We start from the raw sequence: 19,906 nt of genomic DNA, 5'->3' as shown, positions 1-19,906 counted from the left end.
CACAACATATATCAATTGCATATATTCCAATGTCAAAATTCTAAAAAAATTCTTGAATTTTCGTATTATTTTAAGAAGAAGTTTAATGTCAACGTAGCTATTAAAATATGTCAATATAATACATATACAATGTCAATGCTAAATTGTGTTTACATATTCAAGGAATCATAATGATATTTTTTATACACTATATTTACAGTTTGTCCAAATCCCCAAATTTGATACTCATTCTTCTTATCTTTTTAAATTAAATAATAAAATGAAATTACAACACGTGACAATTTATAGACCACTAGACCTCTGAAAATTATATACGGCACAGACAAAATTCAATTTTTTTAAAAATTTGTATATTAGTCACCAATGCCTGAAAAATGTAAAATTAAGCTAAAGTATTTTGGTTTCAAATTATACTTAATTTTCTAGTAAATCAAAAAAATGAAATAATTGAGAAAAATAAAAAAAATTATGGAATAATAAAAAACGAAAACTATCTTCTTCTCTCTCCTCTGCATGCATCGTTGCATCTATCCCTGCATTAATGGGGTTTTTCTATTTTTGTACTAGAATAGAGTTAGCATTCCTAGTTTGTTCTAGACTTTTTTTTTGTTCCGGGTTTGGGAGAGACGCATGAGCCTCATGCGTCTCCTTTTAATGAGACGCTCATAGAGACGCATGAGGGTCATGCGTCTCTCTTTTTTTTTCGTTTTTTTTTAACGACGCATGAGGGTCATGCGTCTTAGGGAGAGACGCATCTCCCTCATGCGTCTTAGCCCATATATATTTCGTCTTAGCCCATATATATTTAATGGGCTTTCGAATTTATGAAACCATTCTTGGTTGTTTCTCTTTTATAGAAACATCCTTGAATGTTTTATGTTTCACTTTCGATGTGGGACAAAATCATTCTTGGTTGTCTATCTTTTATAGAGACATCCTTGAATGTTTATGTTCCACTTTCGATGTGGGACAAAATAATGCAAAAGAGAGACAACCAAGAATTATTTTGTCCCACATCGAAAGTGGAACATAAACATTCAAGGATGTCTCTATAAAAGAAAGACAACCAAGAATGATTTTGTCCCACATCGAAAGTGAAACATCAAACATTCAAGGATGTTTCTATAAAAGAGAAACAACCAAGAATGGTTTCATAAATTTGAAAGCCCATTAAATATATATGGGCTAAGACGAAATATTAAATATATATGGGCTAAGACGCATGAGGGAGATGCGTCTCTCCCTAAGACGCATGACCCTCATGCGTCGTTAAAAAAAACGAAAAAAAAAGAGAGACGCATGACCCTCATGCGTCTCTATGAAAGACGCATAATTGTCATGCGTCTCATTAAAAGGAGACGCATGAGGCTCATGCGTCTCTCCCAAACCCGGAACAAATAAAAAGTCTAGAACAAACGAGGAATGCTAACTCTATTCTAGTACAAAAATAGAAAAAACCCCGCATTAATCCATCTTCTTCCAACATATCTCCAATTTTTCTTCCCCTTTGCTTCAAACCCTAAACTCAGAATTAATCGATTCTGAGAATTGATCGCATGCTTTTTCTCTCTCAGCTGCATGATCTCTCTTACCCTTTACATTATTTGTTTTGGAAAAAGTGAGGTTAACGAAATCCAATTTTAATCGGGGGATAATTGTTTTCCCTCTCAGAATTGATCAATTCTCTACTGTTCCAGTTGCCCTGCAGAATTAATCAATTTTCCCTCTGTTAATTGAGCTCAATTTATCCCACATTGCAACAATACACTGGTTGATTGCGGGGGTCAAAACCTTAGCTGAAATTAGCAGCTTTCTGCTTACATATTGGTTGTGTGTGTGTGAATTGACCGAATTCAGGCCGCATTATGGCGGCAGTGAAGATGTGATCGCATTTTGGTGCTAGTTAGTGAGTTATGGAGATGTTTTCGTTGATTGCGGTTGGAGAGAACGGAATCGAGGGATTGGGTTGGGAGGAGGAGTGTTGGATCCAATCAGGGGTGAGACAGCGCCGCTAGAATGGCGCTGTTCAGAAGGTTCTTCTACCGGAAGCCGCCGGATCAACTTCTGGAAATCACTGAGAGGGTCTATGGTATGCTTTGATTGCATTTTGATGGCATTTTAGTTTTTGTTGTGTGGTTAATGTAGTTGGAGATAAATTGGAAGGATAAGTGCATCAGTGAACTATTTCATGGCTTCTGCCTCTAAATCTTATAGATTTTGAAGTCCTTTGATAACTTTGTAGGTCAAGACTGTTTGTGGTAGTGGTAATTTTGAGCCTGGTGATTAGAGTTGATCCTTCATTTCCTGTGAGGATATAGGTATAAACTGTGTTGGAAATTTGTTGTTACTATTGAATGCTACCAAAGTTTTCCCCCGCTTGTGGTTTCTTGTTTTTTCTTGGTATTATTACTTGAGAATGAGGGATTGCATTTGAATGACATTGTTAAAGTGGACGATTGTGTGAACTGTTTCTGCTTCATGACGTTTTGCAAACTGTAATGGGGTCGCACCTTTCCAATATTTGGTTATAGAGTATGGATTTTGAATGGTACTGTTATATGAAGATTGGAATTGTGCTTTTGAAGTACTTGGATAAATTTGTAGTTCAAAACCGTTTGTGGTAGTAATAATTTTGAGCCTGATGATTTGAGTTGATTCTTCATTTCCTGTGAGGTGTGATATTGTGCTGAGACAGAGTTATATGGTGCAACAAGTAGTTTAGGGTATTTTGGCATCTTGACAATGCTGTATTCGAGCTGGTGTTGGTATTACTATTTGAAAATGGGGGATTGCATTTGAATGACATGGTTAAAGTGGACGATCATATAAACTTTTCTTGCTTCATGACCTTCTGCAAGCTTTAATGGGGTCTCACCTTTGCAATATTTGGTTATAGAGTATGAGTTTAGAATGGTACTATTGTATGAAAATTGGAATCGTGAATTACAACAAAATGATGATGCCATTTGTTTTTTGTTCTCAATGCAGTGTTTGATTGCTGCTTCTCCACTCATGTGCCTGACGAGGGTGAGTACAGGACATACATGAATAAGATTGTAGCTCAGCTGCATAATCAGTTCCCTGATGGAACTTTCATGGTTTTGAATTTCAAAGACGGGGATGGTAGGAGCCTATTTTCTGATCTGTTAGCTCAAAATGGTATGACGGTCATGGATTACCCTCAGCAGTATGAAAGGTGTCCGCTGTTACCTATGGAGATGATCAACCACTTCTTGCGATCGAGTGAGAACTGGTTGACAGTTGAGGGCCAGCATAATATTCTTTTAATGCTTTGTGAAAGGGGAGGATGGCCTCTGCTTGCATTTATGCTAGCTTGCCTTCTTCTTTACAGGAAACAATATACTGGTGAGCAGAAGACACTTGAGATGGTATACAAACAAGCGCCCAAGGACCTTCTTTCCCTTTTGACTCCTTTGAATCCACAGCCGTCTCAGCTCAGGTATCTTCAATACATCAGTGAAAGAAATTCTATGTTGGATTGGGCAACATCGGATGCGCCTCTGGCCTTGGATTGCATAATACTCCAAGCCCTTCCTCGATATGACCAAGGACAAGGATGTCGACCGATAATACGAGTATATGGTCATGAATTTTCTTCCAGATTGTCCAGTATAAGCACAAAGCTTTTGTTTTCACCTTCTAAAGTGACAAAAGATATGCCTTACTATCAAAAGGTAATGGCATGATATTATATTTAAAAGTTTAATTTGAATTCGATTCAATGGTTGTTTACTCTAATGATTTCTCGGTTTAACCAGGCTTTGATGATGATCTTTGACTGCAGGAAGAGTGTGATCTAGTAACAATAGATATCCATTGCCGTGTTCAAGGAGATGTTGTCCTTGAATGCATCCATTTGGAAGATGATCTAGTGAGTGAGAAAATTATTTTTAGAACCATGTTCCACACTGAATTTGTACGGGAAAATATTTTGATGCTGACCCACAGCGAAGTAGATGTTCTTTGGGATGTAAAGGACCTTATCTCGAGGGAATTCAAAGCAGAGGTACAATTTTGTATTGCGTGCATCAAGTGTCTCAGTTTCTGTTACCTTACTTGTTGAAAACCTACCTCTCTTTATCAGGCTCACTTCTCAGATGAACCTTCTCTCCTGCCCATCATCACCACAGAAGTTGTGAACAAAGATGACGAAGACAGTGAAACAGAAGTTGCCACTCCTGAGGAATTCTTTGAGGCGGAGGAGATCTTTAGTAGTTTCGTTGGTGTGCAGGATGACATGGTGGCATCTTATGACTATCCAATTGAAGTTAGTGCCCATGTTGATGTAGCTAAATTTCATAAAACTCTGGTTGATGAAGGTCGTCACGACATTCCCTTGGAGGATGAACCGGAAAAACAAGTGCTTCAAGAATGTACTATAGATGAGACCAGTAGTATTTGTGGCAGCACGGTGGAACAACAAGTGTTTCAAGAATATACTATAGATGAGACCAGTGGTATTTGTGACAGCACGGTGGATCCTATTAGCAACTCATTGCATAACGGGGAAGTCCAACCAGAGGCGTATGTATTTTCTGAGGTAGCCACCGACGCTGAAACCTTATATAAGGATGATGGTACGAGCAGCAAGTATGAAGAAGATGGCAACAAACAAAGTGAAAAGGAGGGTTCAAAACAGAAGTTAGGTGGTGATAATGATGAGCACAAGGGTCTTCACGACATTGTTGATGAAACCACAGTTGATAAAACTCTGGTTGATGAAGGTCGTCACGACATTCCCTTGGAGGATGAACCGGAACAACAAGTGTTTCAAGAATGTACTATAGATGAGACCAGTAGTATTCGTGGCAGCACGATAGATCCTATTAGCAACTCATTGCATAATGGGGAAGTCCAACCAGAGGCGTATGTATTTTCTGAGGTAGCCACCGACTCTGAAACCTTATATAAAGATGATGGTACGAGCAGCAAGTTTGAAGAAAATGGCAACAAACAAAGTGAAAAGGAGGGTTCAAAAAAGAAGCTAGGTGGTGATAATGATGAGCACAAGGGTCTTCACGACATTGTTGATGAAACCAAAGTTGATAAAACTCTGGTTGATGAAGGTCGTCACGACATTCGCTTGGAGGATGAACCGGAACAACAAGTGTTTCAAGAATGTACTATAGATGAGACCAGTAGTATTCGTGGCAGCACGGTGGATCCTATTAGCAACTCATTGCATAATGGGGAAGTCCAACCAGAGGCGTATGTATTTTCTGAGGTAGCCACCGACTCTGAAACCTTATATAAAGATGATGGTACGAGCAGCAAGTTTGAAGAAGATGGCAACAAACAAAGTGAAAAGGAGGGTTCAAAAAAGAAGCTAGGTGGTGATAATGATGAGCACAAGGGTCTTCACGACATTGTTGATGAAACCAAAGTTGATAAAATTCTGGTTGATGAAGGTCGTCACGACATTCCCTTGGAGGATGAATCGGAACAACAAGTGTTTCAAGAATGTACTATAGATGAGACCAGTAGTATTCGTGGCAGCACGGTGGATCCTATTAGCAACTCATTGCATAATGGGGAAGTCCAACCAGAGGCGTATGTATTTTCTGAGGTAGCCACCGACTCTGAAACCTTATATAAAGATGATGGTACGAGCAGCAAGTTTGAAGAAGATGGCAACAAACAAAGTGAAAAGGAGGGTTCAAAAAAGAAGCTAGGTGGTGATAATGATGAGAACAAGGGTCTTCACGACATTGTTGATGAAACCAAAGTTGATAAAACTCTGGTTGATGAAGATCGTCACGACATTTGCTTGGAGGATGAACCGGAACAACAAGTGTTTCAAGAATGTACTATAGATGAGACCAGTAGTATTCGTGGCAGCACGGTGGATCATATTAGCAACTCATTGCATAATGGGGAAGTCCAACCAGAGGCGTATGTATTTTCTGAGGTAGGCACCGACTCTGAAACCTTATATAAAGATGATGGTACGAGCAGCAAGTTTGAAGAAGATGGCAACAAACAAAGTGAAAAGGAGGGTTCAAAAAAGAAGCTAGGTGGTGATAATGATGTGCACAAGGGTCTTCACGACATTGTTGATGAAACCACAGTTGATAAAACTCTGGTTGATGAAGGTCGTCACGACATTCGCTTGGAGGATGAACCGGAACAACAAGTGTTTCAAGAATGTACTATAGATGAGACCAGTAGTATTCGTGGCAGCACGGTGGATCCTATTAGCAACTCATTGCATAATGGGGAAGTCCAACCAGAGGCGTATGTATTTTCTGAGGTAGCCACCGACTCTGAAACCTTATATAAAGATGATGGTACGAGCAGCAAGTTTGAAGAAGATGGCAACAAACAAAGTGAAAAGGAGGGTTCAAAAAAGAAGCTAGGTGGTGATAATGATGAGCACAAGGGTCTTCACGACATTGTTGATGAAACCAAAGTTGATAAAATTCTGGTTGATGAAGGTCGTCACGACATTCCCTTGGAGGATGAATCGGAACAACAAGTGTTTCAAGAATGTACTATAGATGAGACCAGTAGTATTCGTGGCAGCACGGTGGATCCTATTAGCAACTCATTGCATAATGGGGAAGTCCAACCAGAGGCGTATGTATTTTCTGAGGTAGCCACCGACTCTGAAACCTTATATAAAGATGATGGTACGAGCAGCAAGTTTGAAGAAGATGGCAACAAACAAAGTGAAAAGGAGGGTTCAAAAAAGAAGCTAGGTGGTGATAATGATGAGAACAAGGGTCTTCACGACATTGTTGATGAAACCAAAGTTGATAAAACTCTGGTTGATGAAGATCGTCACGACATTTGCTTGGAGGATGAACCGGAACAACAAGTGTTTCAAGAATGTACTATAGATGAGACCAGTAGTATTCGTGGCAGCACGGTGGATCATATTAGCAACTCATTGCATAATGGGGAAGTCCAACCAGAGGCGTATGTATTTTCTGAGGTAGGCACCGACTCTGAAACCTTATATAAAGATGATGGTACGAGCAGCAAGTTTGAAGAAGATGGCAACAAACAAAGTGAAAAGGAGGGTTCAAAAAAGAAGCTAGGTGGTGATAATGATGAGCACAAGGGTCTTCACGACATTGTTGATGAAACCACAGTTGATAAAACTCTGGTTGATGAAGGTCGTCACGACATTCCCTTGGAGGATGAATCGGAACAACAAGTGTTTCAAGAATGTACTATAGATGAGACCAGTAGTATTCGTGGCAGCACGGTGGATCCTATTAGCAACTCATTGCATAATGGGGAAGTCCAACCAGAGGCGTATGTATTTTCTGAAGTAGCCACCGACTCTGAAACCTTATATAAAGATGATGGTACGAGCAGCAAGTTTGAAGAAGATGGCAACAAACAAAGTGAAAAGGAGGGTTCAAAAAAGAAGCTAGGTGGTGATAATGATGAGAACAAGGGTCTTCACGACATTGTTGATGAAACCAAAGTTGATAAAACTCTGCTTGATGAAGGTCGTCACGACATTCCCTTGGAGGATGAACCGGAACAACAAGTGTTTCAAGAATGTACTATAGATGAGACCAGTAGTATTCGTGGCAGCACGGTGGATCCTATTAGCAACTCATTGCATAATGGGGAAGTCCAACCAGAGGCGTATGTATTTTCTGAGGTAGCCACTGACTCTGAAACCTTATATAAAGATGATGGTACGAGCAGCAAGTTTGAAGAAGATGGCAACAAACAAAGTGAAAAGGAGGGTTCAAAAAAGAAGCTAGGTGGTGATAATGATGAGCACAAGGGTCTTCACGACATTGTTGATGAAACCAAAGTTGATAAAACTCTGGTTGATGAAGGTCGTCACGACATTCCCTTGGAGGATGAACCGGAACTACAAGTGTTTCAAGAATGTACTATAGATGAGACCAGTAGTATTCGTGGCAGCACAGTGGATCCTATTAGCAACTCATTGCATAATGGGGAAGTCCAACCAGAGGCGTATGTATTTTCTGAGGTTACCACCGACACTGAAACCTTATATAGGGATGATGGTACGAGCAGCAAGTTTGAAGAAGATGGCAACAAACAAAGTGAAAAGGAGGGTTCAAAACAGAAGTTAGGTGGTGATAATGATGAGCACAAGGGTCTTCACGACATTGTTGATGAAACTCAAGTTGATAAAACTCTGGTTGATGAAGGTCGTCACGGCATTCCCTTGGAGGATGAACCGGAACAACAGGTGTTTCAAGAATGTACTATACATGAGACCAGTAGTATTCGTGGCAGCACGCTGAATCCTATTAGCAACTCATTGCATAATGGGGAAGTCCAACCAGAGGCGTATGTATTTTCTGAGGTAGCCATCAACGCTGAAATCTTATATAAGGATGATGGTACGAGCAACAAGTTTGAAGAAGATGGCAACAAACAAAGTGAAAAGGAGGGTTCAAAACAGAAGTTAGGTGGTGATAATAATGAGCAGAAGGGTCTTTCAATAGCCCATATGAAACAACCTGTGTACAGATCAAGATCCGATCTAGATGCAGTTTTTACCAGTAAGAAAAATAAGGAGCAAGATTCACCAGATGTTGTAGCGAGGTGGATACCTTCTAACAAAGGTTCTTACACGAATTCAATGCACATGCATTATCCTCGGTCGAGACATAACAGTGCTCCAGCATTATTGACTCTCGGCAAGGATTCTGTGTATGGGGTGAAAAGAAAGCCCCAATCTGCTCCTGCATCCCACTGTACTTCTCCATGGTTTCCGGACTCATCAGCAGTCGAAGCGGCTGTTGCCCCAACTTCTCCATCTAAATCGCAAGTCATAAATCCTTGTGAACTTAGTCTAGTGGAGATACGTACCAAACACACTTCTCCATCTCCCATCTCTCCTCCATCAGAAGCACCTCCTCCTTCAGAATCATTATCAGAAATACATGCTTTACTTCCCACATCAATTCCTTGTGAAGAAGAACTGAGCTTGTCACTTCCGCCTCCACCACCACCACCACCTATTGCTCTGCAACTTCCGCCTCGACCTAGGAGGCTTCCACCTCCGGCTCAGCCCACTCCTACTCCCACTGTAACGCCTATGCCTTCGCCTCTGCCTCCATCTCAGCCCATGAGCACTCCTACGCCTGTGTTTCCGCCTCTGCCTCTGTATCAGCCCTCGACCACTTCTACGCCTGTGCATCCCCCTCCCCCTACATCTCAGCCTACAACCATTCTTACGCCTGTGCATCTGCCTCCGTCTCTACCTCCATCTCAGCCCACGACCTCTCCTCCGCCTCCGCCTTCGCCTCCATCTCCATATACACTTGTGCCTCCTCCTCCGCCTCCATCTCCAGCCACACCTGCTCTATCTCAGTTCACAACCACTCCTACAGATGTGTCTCCGCTTTCTACTCCAACTTCATCTGAGCCCACCACTCCTTCGCCTGTGCCTTCACCACCATCTCAGCCCACAACCACTCCTACGGATGTGTCTCCGCTTTCTACTCCAACTTCATCTGAGCCCAACACTCCTTCGCCTGTGCCTTCACCACCATCTCAGCCCACGACCACTCCTACGAATGTGCCTTCACCTCCTCCTCCATCTCAGCCGACCCCCACTCCCACAACTCCACCTCAGTCTCCATCTCACCCGACATCCATTCTCATGCCTCCACCTCTGCCTCCATCTCATCCCATGACTACAACCATGCCTACACCTCCGCTTCCATCTCAGCCAATGCCCATTCCCACGCCTCCGCCTATGCCTCCACCTCACCAGCTGAGGCTGCCTCAGCTGGCCTCCGCTTCCATGTCTCCACCTCAGTCTCCATCTCAGGCCACATCCATTCCCATGCCTCCACCTCCGCCTCCATCTCAGCCAATGTCTATTCCCACGCCTCCGCCTCATCCTATGCATATGCCTCCACCTCACCCTCCACCTCCACCTAGGTCTCTATCTCAGGCCACATCCATTCCCACGCCTTCACCTCCGCCTCCACCCTTTCCATCTACTCATACTACTACTTATTCACTGGCAGCCCCACCTGCACAGGCATCATCTCCATCTCTCCAGGATTCGACTCCCCCATCATTGTCTGTAGATTCTAGCTTAGCCATAAATTTGAAAGGAAACCAAAATCATCCTCCAGTACCAATACCTCCTATCTCATCGAGCATGGAGAATACTAGTACCGTCATCCCACCACCTCCACCTCCACCTCCACCACCAATTTGGTGTAAAATGGTTTTAGTGTTATCAAACTCTTCAACTTCAGGTCCATTCCCATATACTTTTCACGCTGCTTATCCATCACTACCTCCTAATCAGGGAGTTTATTATCTTCCACAGTCTCTACCTCAAATGACTAGTGCTCCACAACCAACATCAATACCTCCTGGTTTTCCAGGACTTTCACAACCCCTTGCTTTGTTTGGAGCACCTACTCAACCTTTTCCATCTCTTGCGACTGGTGTTACACTAACTCAACCTTCACCCCCACCTTCTGCTTCAGGAACGTTACCTCCCCCAACATCCTGGGCTTCCACCCCCTCTCAACCTAGTGGAGGAGCACCCCGTCCCCCTCCCCCTCCCCCTCCCCCTTTTGGTGGAGCACCTCCACCACCCCCTCTGCCTAGAAGAGGTGGACCACCTCCACCACACGCTTTGGCTAGAGGAGCCCCACGTCCACTACCCCCTCCTCGAGGTGCACCTGGCCCACCACCGCCACCAGGTCCACCGGGAGTAGGAGGTCCACCACCACCACCACCAGGTCCACAAAGAGGTCCACCACCCCCACCTGGAGTAGATAGAGGGATTGGTGCTTTTAGGGGGCAGGCACGCCTTGCAGTAAAAAAATCTAAATTAAAGCCGCTTCACTGGAGCAAGGTGAGCCGGGCACTAAAAGGAAGCTTGTGGGAAGAATTGCAGAAACAAGGAGCCCCTCAAGTGTACTACTCTTCCTCTCTTTGTTAAATTTCTTCAGTTAGACATGCTCCGCTTATTGTGTATCTTCATTATCTTCTATAATTTCTTTGAGCATTTTTCACCCTCCTTCCAAAATAATATCAAGATATTGTTTTGAAAATTAATTAACTAATTTTCAAATGTGCATTCATTTGAATGAATTAAATCTGTTCTTGATTTATTGAAGTTACCAAAATCCCGTCCTCTAATTCTAGTGAGTAACATTATGCGTTGATCTATATGAACTATGCATGTTGCTTTGTGTTTAATGCTTATACTGCATGAATTAAATATCATCTATGTTCATGGACTTCAGTTTATAATATGAGTTTGTTGTTTATTTCCTTTTGTAGCTTCTGATTCCTTGAAGTTACTGATTTCTTGCCCTCTAATTCTAGTGCACCAGAATTTGATGCGTCAGAAATTGAGAGTCTTTTCTGTGCAACAGCCCCGGGAAAAGACAAAGATGGAGCCAAGAACGCTGCTGCAGCTAAGCCTACCAAAATCCAGCTGGTAAAGTAGTATTGGCAATCCAATAATTTTTTTTCTTCAGTCGTTTCTTTTTGGGAGTAAACTATAGAGCGGCGAAATACCAGGCTACCAGCTGATAATACTTTTCACATTGTGATCAATTTACTTTGCCATAGCTTGGATAAACAAGATATATTATTTTTCTTATTCTATGGTTTGGCATCTTGTAGATTGACCTAAAGAGGGCCTATAACGTTGAAATCATGCTTACAAATGTGAAAATGTCACTTCCTGACCTAATGGTAAGCTAAACTAGTGCATCTTTTCTGTCATTTGTTTGTGTTTGCATTGGTTAATTACATAATGGATATGTTCAAAACAAATTTGTTTTATGGCCAGGCCAGGAAATTGTGTGAAACTATTTAAAGCTTTATACTACTAGTTAGTAAATTGTCACATTTTTCATTTAATATCATGCATGGTTTGCTTTCACAGACCGCGATACTTTCACTGGATAACACAGTTTTGGATGCTGATCAAGTGGAAAATCTTATTAAGTTTTGTCCAAAAAAAGAGGAGATGGAGCTTCTCAAGGTGAAGTATTGAAAGACAATAACTGTGAATTTGTAACAACTGTGATCTAAGAAGCTGTCACTTTTATTGATTTTTAGCATTATTTCTTTTAGACATACACAGGTGATCCAGAGATGTTGGGAAAGTGTGAACAGGTCTGTGAACTGGACCCTAACTTTCACCATTATGCTATTTTATTTTATTTTTTTCTTGGTGCTCTGGTTGATGAAATGAAGTTTTTTGTCCCTAATCAAATCACATAATTTTTCAGCACAGCTTCATTTTTGTTTGTGACAGTTTTCATGTTTTAGTTTTTCCTAGAACTGATGAAGGCACCACGGATGGAAACTAAATTGAAGACTTTCCTTTTCAAGATTCAATTTAACTCTCAGGTCTGATTGATGCCAACAAACTTCGAGACTTAGTAAATTCTGCAAAATTTCCCATGTTTTTCTTCTAATTTAATTTTATTTATCGCTCCCAGCTTTCTGATTTCAAAGAAAGCTTGGTTATCGTAAACTCCGCCTGTGAAGAGGTAAACAGATGGATTCTAGTGAGTTCATGGTTTGTAGTTATAATCACTGGGAATGAATTTGACATCTTCCTCATGCTTCAGGTCCGGAACTCCGATAAACTAAAAGAAATTTTACAGAAAATATTAGTTCTTGGAAATACATTGAATGAGGGAACTGCAAGAGGTGTATCCGTATTTATGGAATTAGTAAATTTTGCCAAAATTATGAAAACTTTCTCTGCAATGTAGGTGCCGCCGTCGGATACAGACTGGATAGTCTTTTGAAACTGACGGATACACGTTCAACCACTAGCAAAATGACACTTATGCATTTTCTTTGTAAGGTATCTGCATATTTTATTTTTAACTTATTCTTCATGTATGTTTAATATCAATATTGGACCAAAAACACATTATGAACAGAGGATCACATTTTGAAACTGTTTTTTTGTTTTATAGTCCCTTGCTGCTAAGAATCCAGATCTTCTAGACTTTTACAATGATCTTCCTAACCTGGAGGCTTCCACCAAGGTTCTTTCTCAGCTACACCACAAGATGATACTTAAATTTGATTTTGTAGATACCCTAGAATTGAAAATGACTTCCCTTTCCGCAGATTCAACTAAAGTCGTTGGCAGATGAAATGACATCTATCTCCAAGGGTTTAGAGAAGGTGAAGCAGGAATTGGATGCTTCGGAACATGATGGTCCTATCTCCGAAGTTTTTCACAGGGTACAAATTAGAGCATCTTGTACATGCTAACACAATTTTCCGAATCATGAAGTTGTTGAATTTTCATTTTGATGTGTTTGGCAGACTCTGAAGGAATTTATTGGTTCTGCTGAGAGTGAAGTAACCAATGTAATGAACACATATGCTGTTGCGGTAAAATTTGACCTATATTATCATGTGACAGCCTCAGAATTTATTTGCTTTGGTAATGTGGTTATTCATCATTTGAAGCGTTTGGCAGGGTAAAAATGCTGAAGCAGTGGCTATGTACTTTGGCGAAGATCCTAACCGAATCCCTCTCGAACAAGGTAACTTGGAAATAATCCATTCTTTTTTTCTGAAAAATATAGGAAAATGCAACGTTTTCCCCAAAAATGTCGTTGCGTTTAAACATAAGAATTTTGTTGCGCAACCTTTGAGCAATATATCCATAAATGCACATCTGACTGGTTTTCCAATCTCGAAAAAATTCGACTCGCCATTTTTGTTTGGGTGCCAAAATGTTGCAATTATGACATTTGTGAGAACAATGTTAAATATTTGTGCCCCTTTTTCCTTTTCTTTTTCTTGTGTGACATTCACATTTCAGCCTGCTGAGCCTGTGTTTTTTAATGTATCCAGTCACTGAAACCCTCTCAAACTTCGTGAAGCTATTCCAGACAGCCTGCGAAGAAAACAGTAAGCAGGCTGAAGCAGACAGGAAGAAGGCTCAGAAGGAGGCTGAAGCCGCAGAGAACGCGTCGAAGGTGTAAATATTGTAAAACTAAAATATGAGAACAATTGTAGCACAGCCCCTGCTGGAACAACCAGATTTGCACCTCCGGAAAATGAACCCGGAATGCTAGCGGCTGCTTTGGATGATGCAGGCAGCCGATATGCTAGTCTTGGGGATGTACTTACCACTTACCGGAGGAGGGATTCTTCACAAACCAAGTCATCAGAGGCCGGGGACAGAGCTGGGGGGGGGCTCGAGCACCCCAGTTGCTGGAAATATCCGATTCAGTTCCCTCGAAGCTATATTTCTGGCCTGGCCACTGATCAGAGGTATGTTCGGCCCTCTTATCCATCCCCGAGATAAATGTTGAACACGGGCTGGATTGATTGAGGCTGATTGAGCTCTCCCGTCCGAGTGGAACCAGAGCCTGGTCGGATTTTTGTAAATCCGAGCTGTGTTCCGACGTCAGCTATATGAGGATATCATGGGAACTATAATGCAGATTGCTGATGCGAAAATGTTTCATGTACAAAGCACTAACATTCATACTGATTCTTTGGTGTAGCATAGAAAGAAGAGAACCTTCCAATATATTTTGTTGTACAGCAGTAAAGGTAAAGTGATAGAGTGTATAAGAAAATAGGCTGTGGTAGTCGAGTATATAATCATTTTTTAGAGCAAGTTTTAGGTATTCCCATTGATTTTTTATTAGAATTATCATTCATTCATTCGTCAAGGAAAAAAAAACTTTGGTTGGGTAATAATTGTTTTTGTTAGAAAGAAATGTTGGAATTTGATTGATTTTTTTTTTGTTATAGTGTTATTGATTATAGCTCTAGCACTCGTATTCGCCTTGAAGAAAAACATAAATTGCAGTTTTTCTCATTATGGTCTTATAGAACGACAATTACTTGATACTGTATATGGAATAGTATTACTCCATGTAGTGAAATGATAAATCTTGTACTACAAAAAAAATCTTGTAGTTTGTATCATGCACCCGAATTTACATATGGAAATGATAAATCTTGTACTCCAAAAAAAAGTCACTTAATTCATTATATCGGGTATAGTTGCGAAAACAGGGAGAAAATGAGTTACAAACCAAACAATTGGATGCATAACTAGTATGTTTATTCGAATGGGCGATTTGGTAGGATAGATAATTCATTTATTTAGGAGTTATAGTAATTAAGAATGACCTAAAACATGTGTATACTTATCTATGTTTTGGATTATTTTTCCAAATGTTGAATTGGTTGTAGATTACATGTGTCGAACTAGTAGTAGAGTAATTGGAGTAACAATCGAGGATTGGGTTGGAAGAATCCTATTTCTCAGACGCAAGATTCTCTATTTTTGAAATCTTTCTATTTATGGAAGGTTTACTTTGACCAAACTCAGAGATTTTCTATTTCAAAAGAGGTACTACTATATAAGGAAGATATCGATTGACCTAGCATAGATTTGTTATTGTTGAAAATAAAGTTTGGACCTGCCAACATTATTTTCGTGAATTACTCTACCTCTTTGACCAAATTACAATTAATATTATGTATCCACAATCACCAATAATATTTTTAAATAATTGTAGGAGATTTTATAATTCAAATGAAGTATACTAAATTGAATGTTTTGAGATATATATTCCTCCCATCTCCTTTTCATACTGCTTGTCGTCACTATCTTCTAATGTGGAATGAGTAGTGATCTGCGACCAACATCAATATGATAATTTGAGATTTTCACAACTCCTTGGAGGAGCCCCACATCCACCATCCTCTCCTATAGGTAGAGGGGTCGCTGCTGGTAGGTGGCAGGCAACCCCTAATGAATCGCCAATTCAGCTTCAATAATGGTGTGATTCTCTATCTAGAAATGGCGATGCGGATTGTGATTTTGACGTTGTTGAATGCTCGATCGGCGCTCCGCCCCTTCGGATTGGGGGAGAACGGTGGAGCTCCGTTTCTGAGCGGAATGCGCTTGTGTGAGGGAATGAATCGCCAATTCAGCTTCTATAATGGTGTGATTCTCTATCTAGAAATGGCGATGCGGATTGTTGAAGAAGCTCGTGAATGATCGAGGTGAGAAGAGAGTCGATATTTCTGTTAATTCATCTTGTCTTCTTCAATTAAAAAAAAATACTCATCTTTCTGTTTTGTTTCTATTTGTGTAAATATTAACGGTTTTGTATTTGACCTTCCAAATGCAGGTTTATTTATTAGTGCAAAATGAAATTGTAAACTCTTTACCTATCAAATTTTTATAGGAACATCAAATAATAATAAAACATTTTATATAGACAAAAAATTGGCAACGTTAAAGTATAGATGACTTAATGTAATTGAATTTTTTTTGTAATTATTTATGTACATATCAAATATTTTGTATTAATATAAAATAACAAGGAAGTATTTTGTATGAATAATATGATCACTTCACTAAATTTATGATCTTTGAAATGAATTTTTATAACTAAATTGGTGACATTACATTTTAGAGTATTACTGCCAACTTTCTGTAAAAATCATGGATTAAATATGCCCGGTCAATGGATTTTGACCAAATAATAAATGTGACGAGACATTTAATTTTGTGAAATTAAATGACATAGCGTCGATCTACATTTTACGTAGGTAAATGTAGTATATTCACTTTCTCAAATCCGATTTCCGGTGAGTGAGAAATAGTGGATTAAAGTTGGGCATAATTAGCTTTTAATTAAAGCTTGGAGATGGAGCTTAGGGAATAATTAACTAGTGTTAATTATCCCACATTGGAGGATTAACACATCTTTAATGTGTATAAATTAAGTGACTTTATGTTACTTAATAATTATAGTGGACCAAGATGGGTGAAAGAGCCCACACGCGCGCACACGCGCGCGCCGCCGCCGCCGCCCGCCCGCCCGAGCCCGAGCCCGTGCCCGTGCACGTGCTCGCGCTCGCGGTCACGGGCCGCGGGCCCGAGCCCGATCCCGATCCCGATCAAGATCTTGGATGTAAAGACCGCGTTTCTAAATGGTGAACTAGAAGATGAAATCTATATGGAACAACCCGAAGGGTTTGTAGTACCTGGACAAGAGAAAAAGGTATGCAAGCTCGTGAAATCCCTATATGGATTGAAACAAGCGCCATTGCAATGGCACTTGAAGTTTGATAATGTGATGTTATCAAATGGGTTTAAAATCAACGAGTGCGACAAATGTGTCTACATCAAGAGCACTAATAACGGTCATGTTATAGTGTGTCTCTACGTTGATGATATGTTAATCTTGATGTAATTCTTGGAATGAAGATTCTAAGAACGAATGATGGAATCATCTTAACACAATCACATTATGTTGAGAAGATATTGAATAAATTCAAAGCCTATGATGGCGCGCCGGTTAAGACTCCAATTGAACTCGACGTTCACTTGAGCAAAAACAAAGGCGAGCCCGTTGCACAAGAAGAGTATGCACGGGTCATCGGGTGCATTATGTACTTGACTAATTGCACTCGACCTGACATTGCTTGTGCCGTGAACAAGTTAAGTCGTTACACGAGCAATCCAAGCAAAGAGCATTGGAGAGCTCTTGTGAGGGTTTTGAGATATTTAAAACACACTCAAAATCTTGGGCTACACTTCTCGAGATACCCCCCGGTACTTGAAGGGTACCGTGATGCCAATTGGATATCCGATAATAGAGACTCACTTTCAACAAGTGGATATGTCTTTACTATTGGGGGTGGTGCTGTATCGTGGAAATCCACAAAACAGACCTGTATAGCCCGATCAACAATGGAATCGGAGTTCATTGCCTTGGATAAGGCTGGTGAGGAAGCCGAGTGGCTTAAGAACTTCCTTGAAGACATTCCATGTTGGTCTAAGCCAGTGCCACCAGTGCTGATTCACTGCGATAGCTAAGCGGCTATTGGAAGGGCAAACAATGGTTTCTATAACGGTAAGTCTCGACATATACGTCGACGACATAACACCGTGAGACATTTGATCACAACAGGGGTGATTACAATTGACTATGTGAAGTCAATAGATAATCTAGCGGATCCGCTAACCAAAGGGTTAAACCGTGATCAAATGAATAAGTTGCTAGAGGGAATGAGTTTGAAATCCACAAACTAAAGAATTGTCATAGTGGTAACCCAACCATGATGACTGGAGATCCTAAGAACTTGGTTCAAAGGGACAACTAAGCTATGAGAGTTCATGGAAAAACACTCAAACTATATCGATTCCCTAGAGAGCAATAGAGTGTTGGAGAACTTGCCTCGTGGTAAAGGCTAAGTCTATGACTTTTAATGGTTCTTAAGGATCTCAAAGAGATGGAATTCTCAAAGAGACCAAGTATGGCAAGGTACTTGACTAAGAATCACCTATGTAAGTGCGAAATGTGGTCGCTTCATAAAAAAACGCACTTATGAATCCAAAGTGGTGTCCAAGACCGCAATGGACACAAAACGTGAGAACGGATGAGGTTGAGGTGTTTAAGCGTTAACACCATTGTCTCAGTGCACGCCGTGGGGGATTAGTTCAAAGCATCGCGCTACTAAGCCGCCTGTGTATCCGATGTTGTCGACTATGGAGGGTTCAAAGTCAACAACTACCTATCCTTATGCTTATATACCTCGCGAGGGTTGAGCTTGTGTCTGCATGCATATGCATTCGGCTATTTCCACTCATGTGGGGGATTGTAAAAATCATGGATTAAATATGCCCGGTCAATGGATTTTGACCAAATAATAAATGTGACGAGACATTTAATTTTGTGAAATTAAATGACATAGCGTCGATCTACATTTTACGTAGGTAAATGTAGTATATTCACTTTCTCAAATCCGATTTCCGGTGAGTGAGAAATAGTGGATTAAAGTTGGGCATAATTAGCTTTTAATTAAAGCTTGGAGATGGAGCTTAGGGAATAATTAACTAGTGTTAATTATCCCACATTGGAGGATTAACACATCTTTAATGTGTATAAATTAAGTGACTTTATGTTACTTAATAATTATAGTGGACCAAGATGGGTGAAAGAGCCCACACGCGCGCACACGCGCGCGCCGCCGCCGCCGCCCGCCCGCCCGAGCCCGAGCCCGTGCTCGTGCTCGCGCTCGCGGTCACGGGCCGCGGGCCCGAGCCCGATCCCGATCTCGATCTCGATCTCGATCTCGATCTCGATCTTGGACTTGGACTTCCACGCCTGTAACCGACGTCGGTTACGTTTTTGCCATGATGAGCCTTCAATGGCTGGTTGACCCTGCATGGTGGTTGGCCTATAAATAGGCTAGCCATACCACTGCATTAGGACACACACCTACAAGCATTCTCTGCATAAGCTCTCTCCCTCTCCCTGCATTGTCTTTCTGTCGAAGCTCTGCCCTCTCCTCCATCCCGTTCGCCGGAGCTCTGCTGATTGCGGTGCTGCATCAGAAGAGACGTAGCCGTTTTACCTTTGGGGACGACACGCCAAACCGAGAGCACTACCGGGGCGTATCTCGTCTTGCGGGAAGAGGCCTCCTCGACTCGGCTGTCATAGCATACTGGTTTAGTTGTTTCATTTTCGTTGTAACTTCAGTTCATTTTTGTATTCCTTCTTTTGGGTTGTATTACGCCCGGTTTTGTTATCTTGTAATCCCAGAAACCAAGATATCACGTCATCAAATGTGAAGCTTTCATTTTCATCAAAAAATTTTATACAGTCTTATTTTGTGAATTTAATTAAGAGTTGATAAATTACATACTTGTATTTCTATTTTATAAAACACGTTAGTATTTTGAATGGAACGTCCTAAAAATTAGTTAAATGAGACTTTAGGGAATATGGGATCTTATAAAAAACATTTTAAAAATGAGTATATAATTGATAATTTTCAAATTAATGATAGTACTAGTTTACACAAAACTTTTGTAGAGATAAAAATTATTGTAATTAAATTCTTACATTGTTACTAATAGATTAAATCATTAAACTAT

The 19,906-nt window shown here is 40.7% G+C and overlaps 1 protein-coding gene across 9 annotated transcripts; it reads left to right on the top strand.

Moving 5' to 3' along the window:
- Window positions 1-1,468: 1,468 nt before the first annotated feature.
- LOC121779305 (formin-like protein 20) lies at window positions 1,469-14,709 on the top strand. Of its 9 annotated transcripts, XM_042176610.1 has the most exons (17): window positions 1,470-2,089; window positions 2,989-3,695; window positions 3,806-4,027; window positions 4,106-10,911; window positions 11,326-11,440; window positions 11,629-11,700; window positions 11,894-11,992; window positions 12,085-12,126; window positions 12,283-12,363; window positions 12,456-12,506; window positions 12,588-12,669; window positions 12,735-12,829; window positions 12,945-13,016; window positions 13,102-13,218; window positions 13,303-13,371; window positions 13,460-13,526; window positions 13,840-14,709. In XM_042176610.1, exons 1-17 carry the CDS (start codon window positions 2,017-2,019, stop codon window positions 13,968-13,970), a joined length of 8,901 nt encoding a protein of 2,966 aa, XP_042032544.1. In that variant the 5' UTR covers window positions 1,470-2,016; the 3' UTR covers window positions 13,971-14,709. The 9 variants fall into 9 exon arrangements, 4 of the variants coding, with proteins under 4 accessions (XP_042032545.1, XP_042032544.1, XP_042032543.1 ...); XM_042176609.1 differs by having other exon boundaries at window positions 12,456-12,669; window positions 13,303-13,347; XM_042176608.1 differs by having other exon boundaries at window positions 12,456-12,669.
- Window positions 14,710-19,906: the final 5,197 nt, after the last annotated feature.

The sequence above is a fragment of the Salvia splendens genome, chromosome 19, assembly GCF_004379255.2.
Source record: "Salvia splendens isolate huo1 chromosome 19, SspV2, whole genome shotgun sequence".
Lineage (NCBI taxonomy): Eukaryota > Viridiplantae > Streptophyta > Magnoliopsida > Lamiales > Lamiaceae > Salvia > Salvia splendens.
The sequence above is the reverse complement of the archived record's forward strand: the minus strand, read 5'-3'. Positions and strand labels throughout refer to the sequence as shown.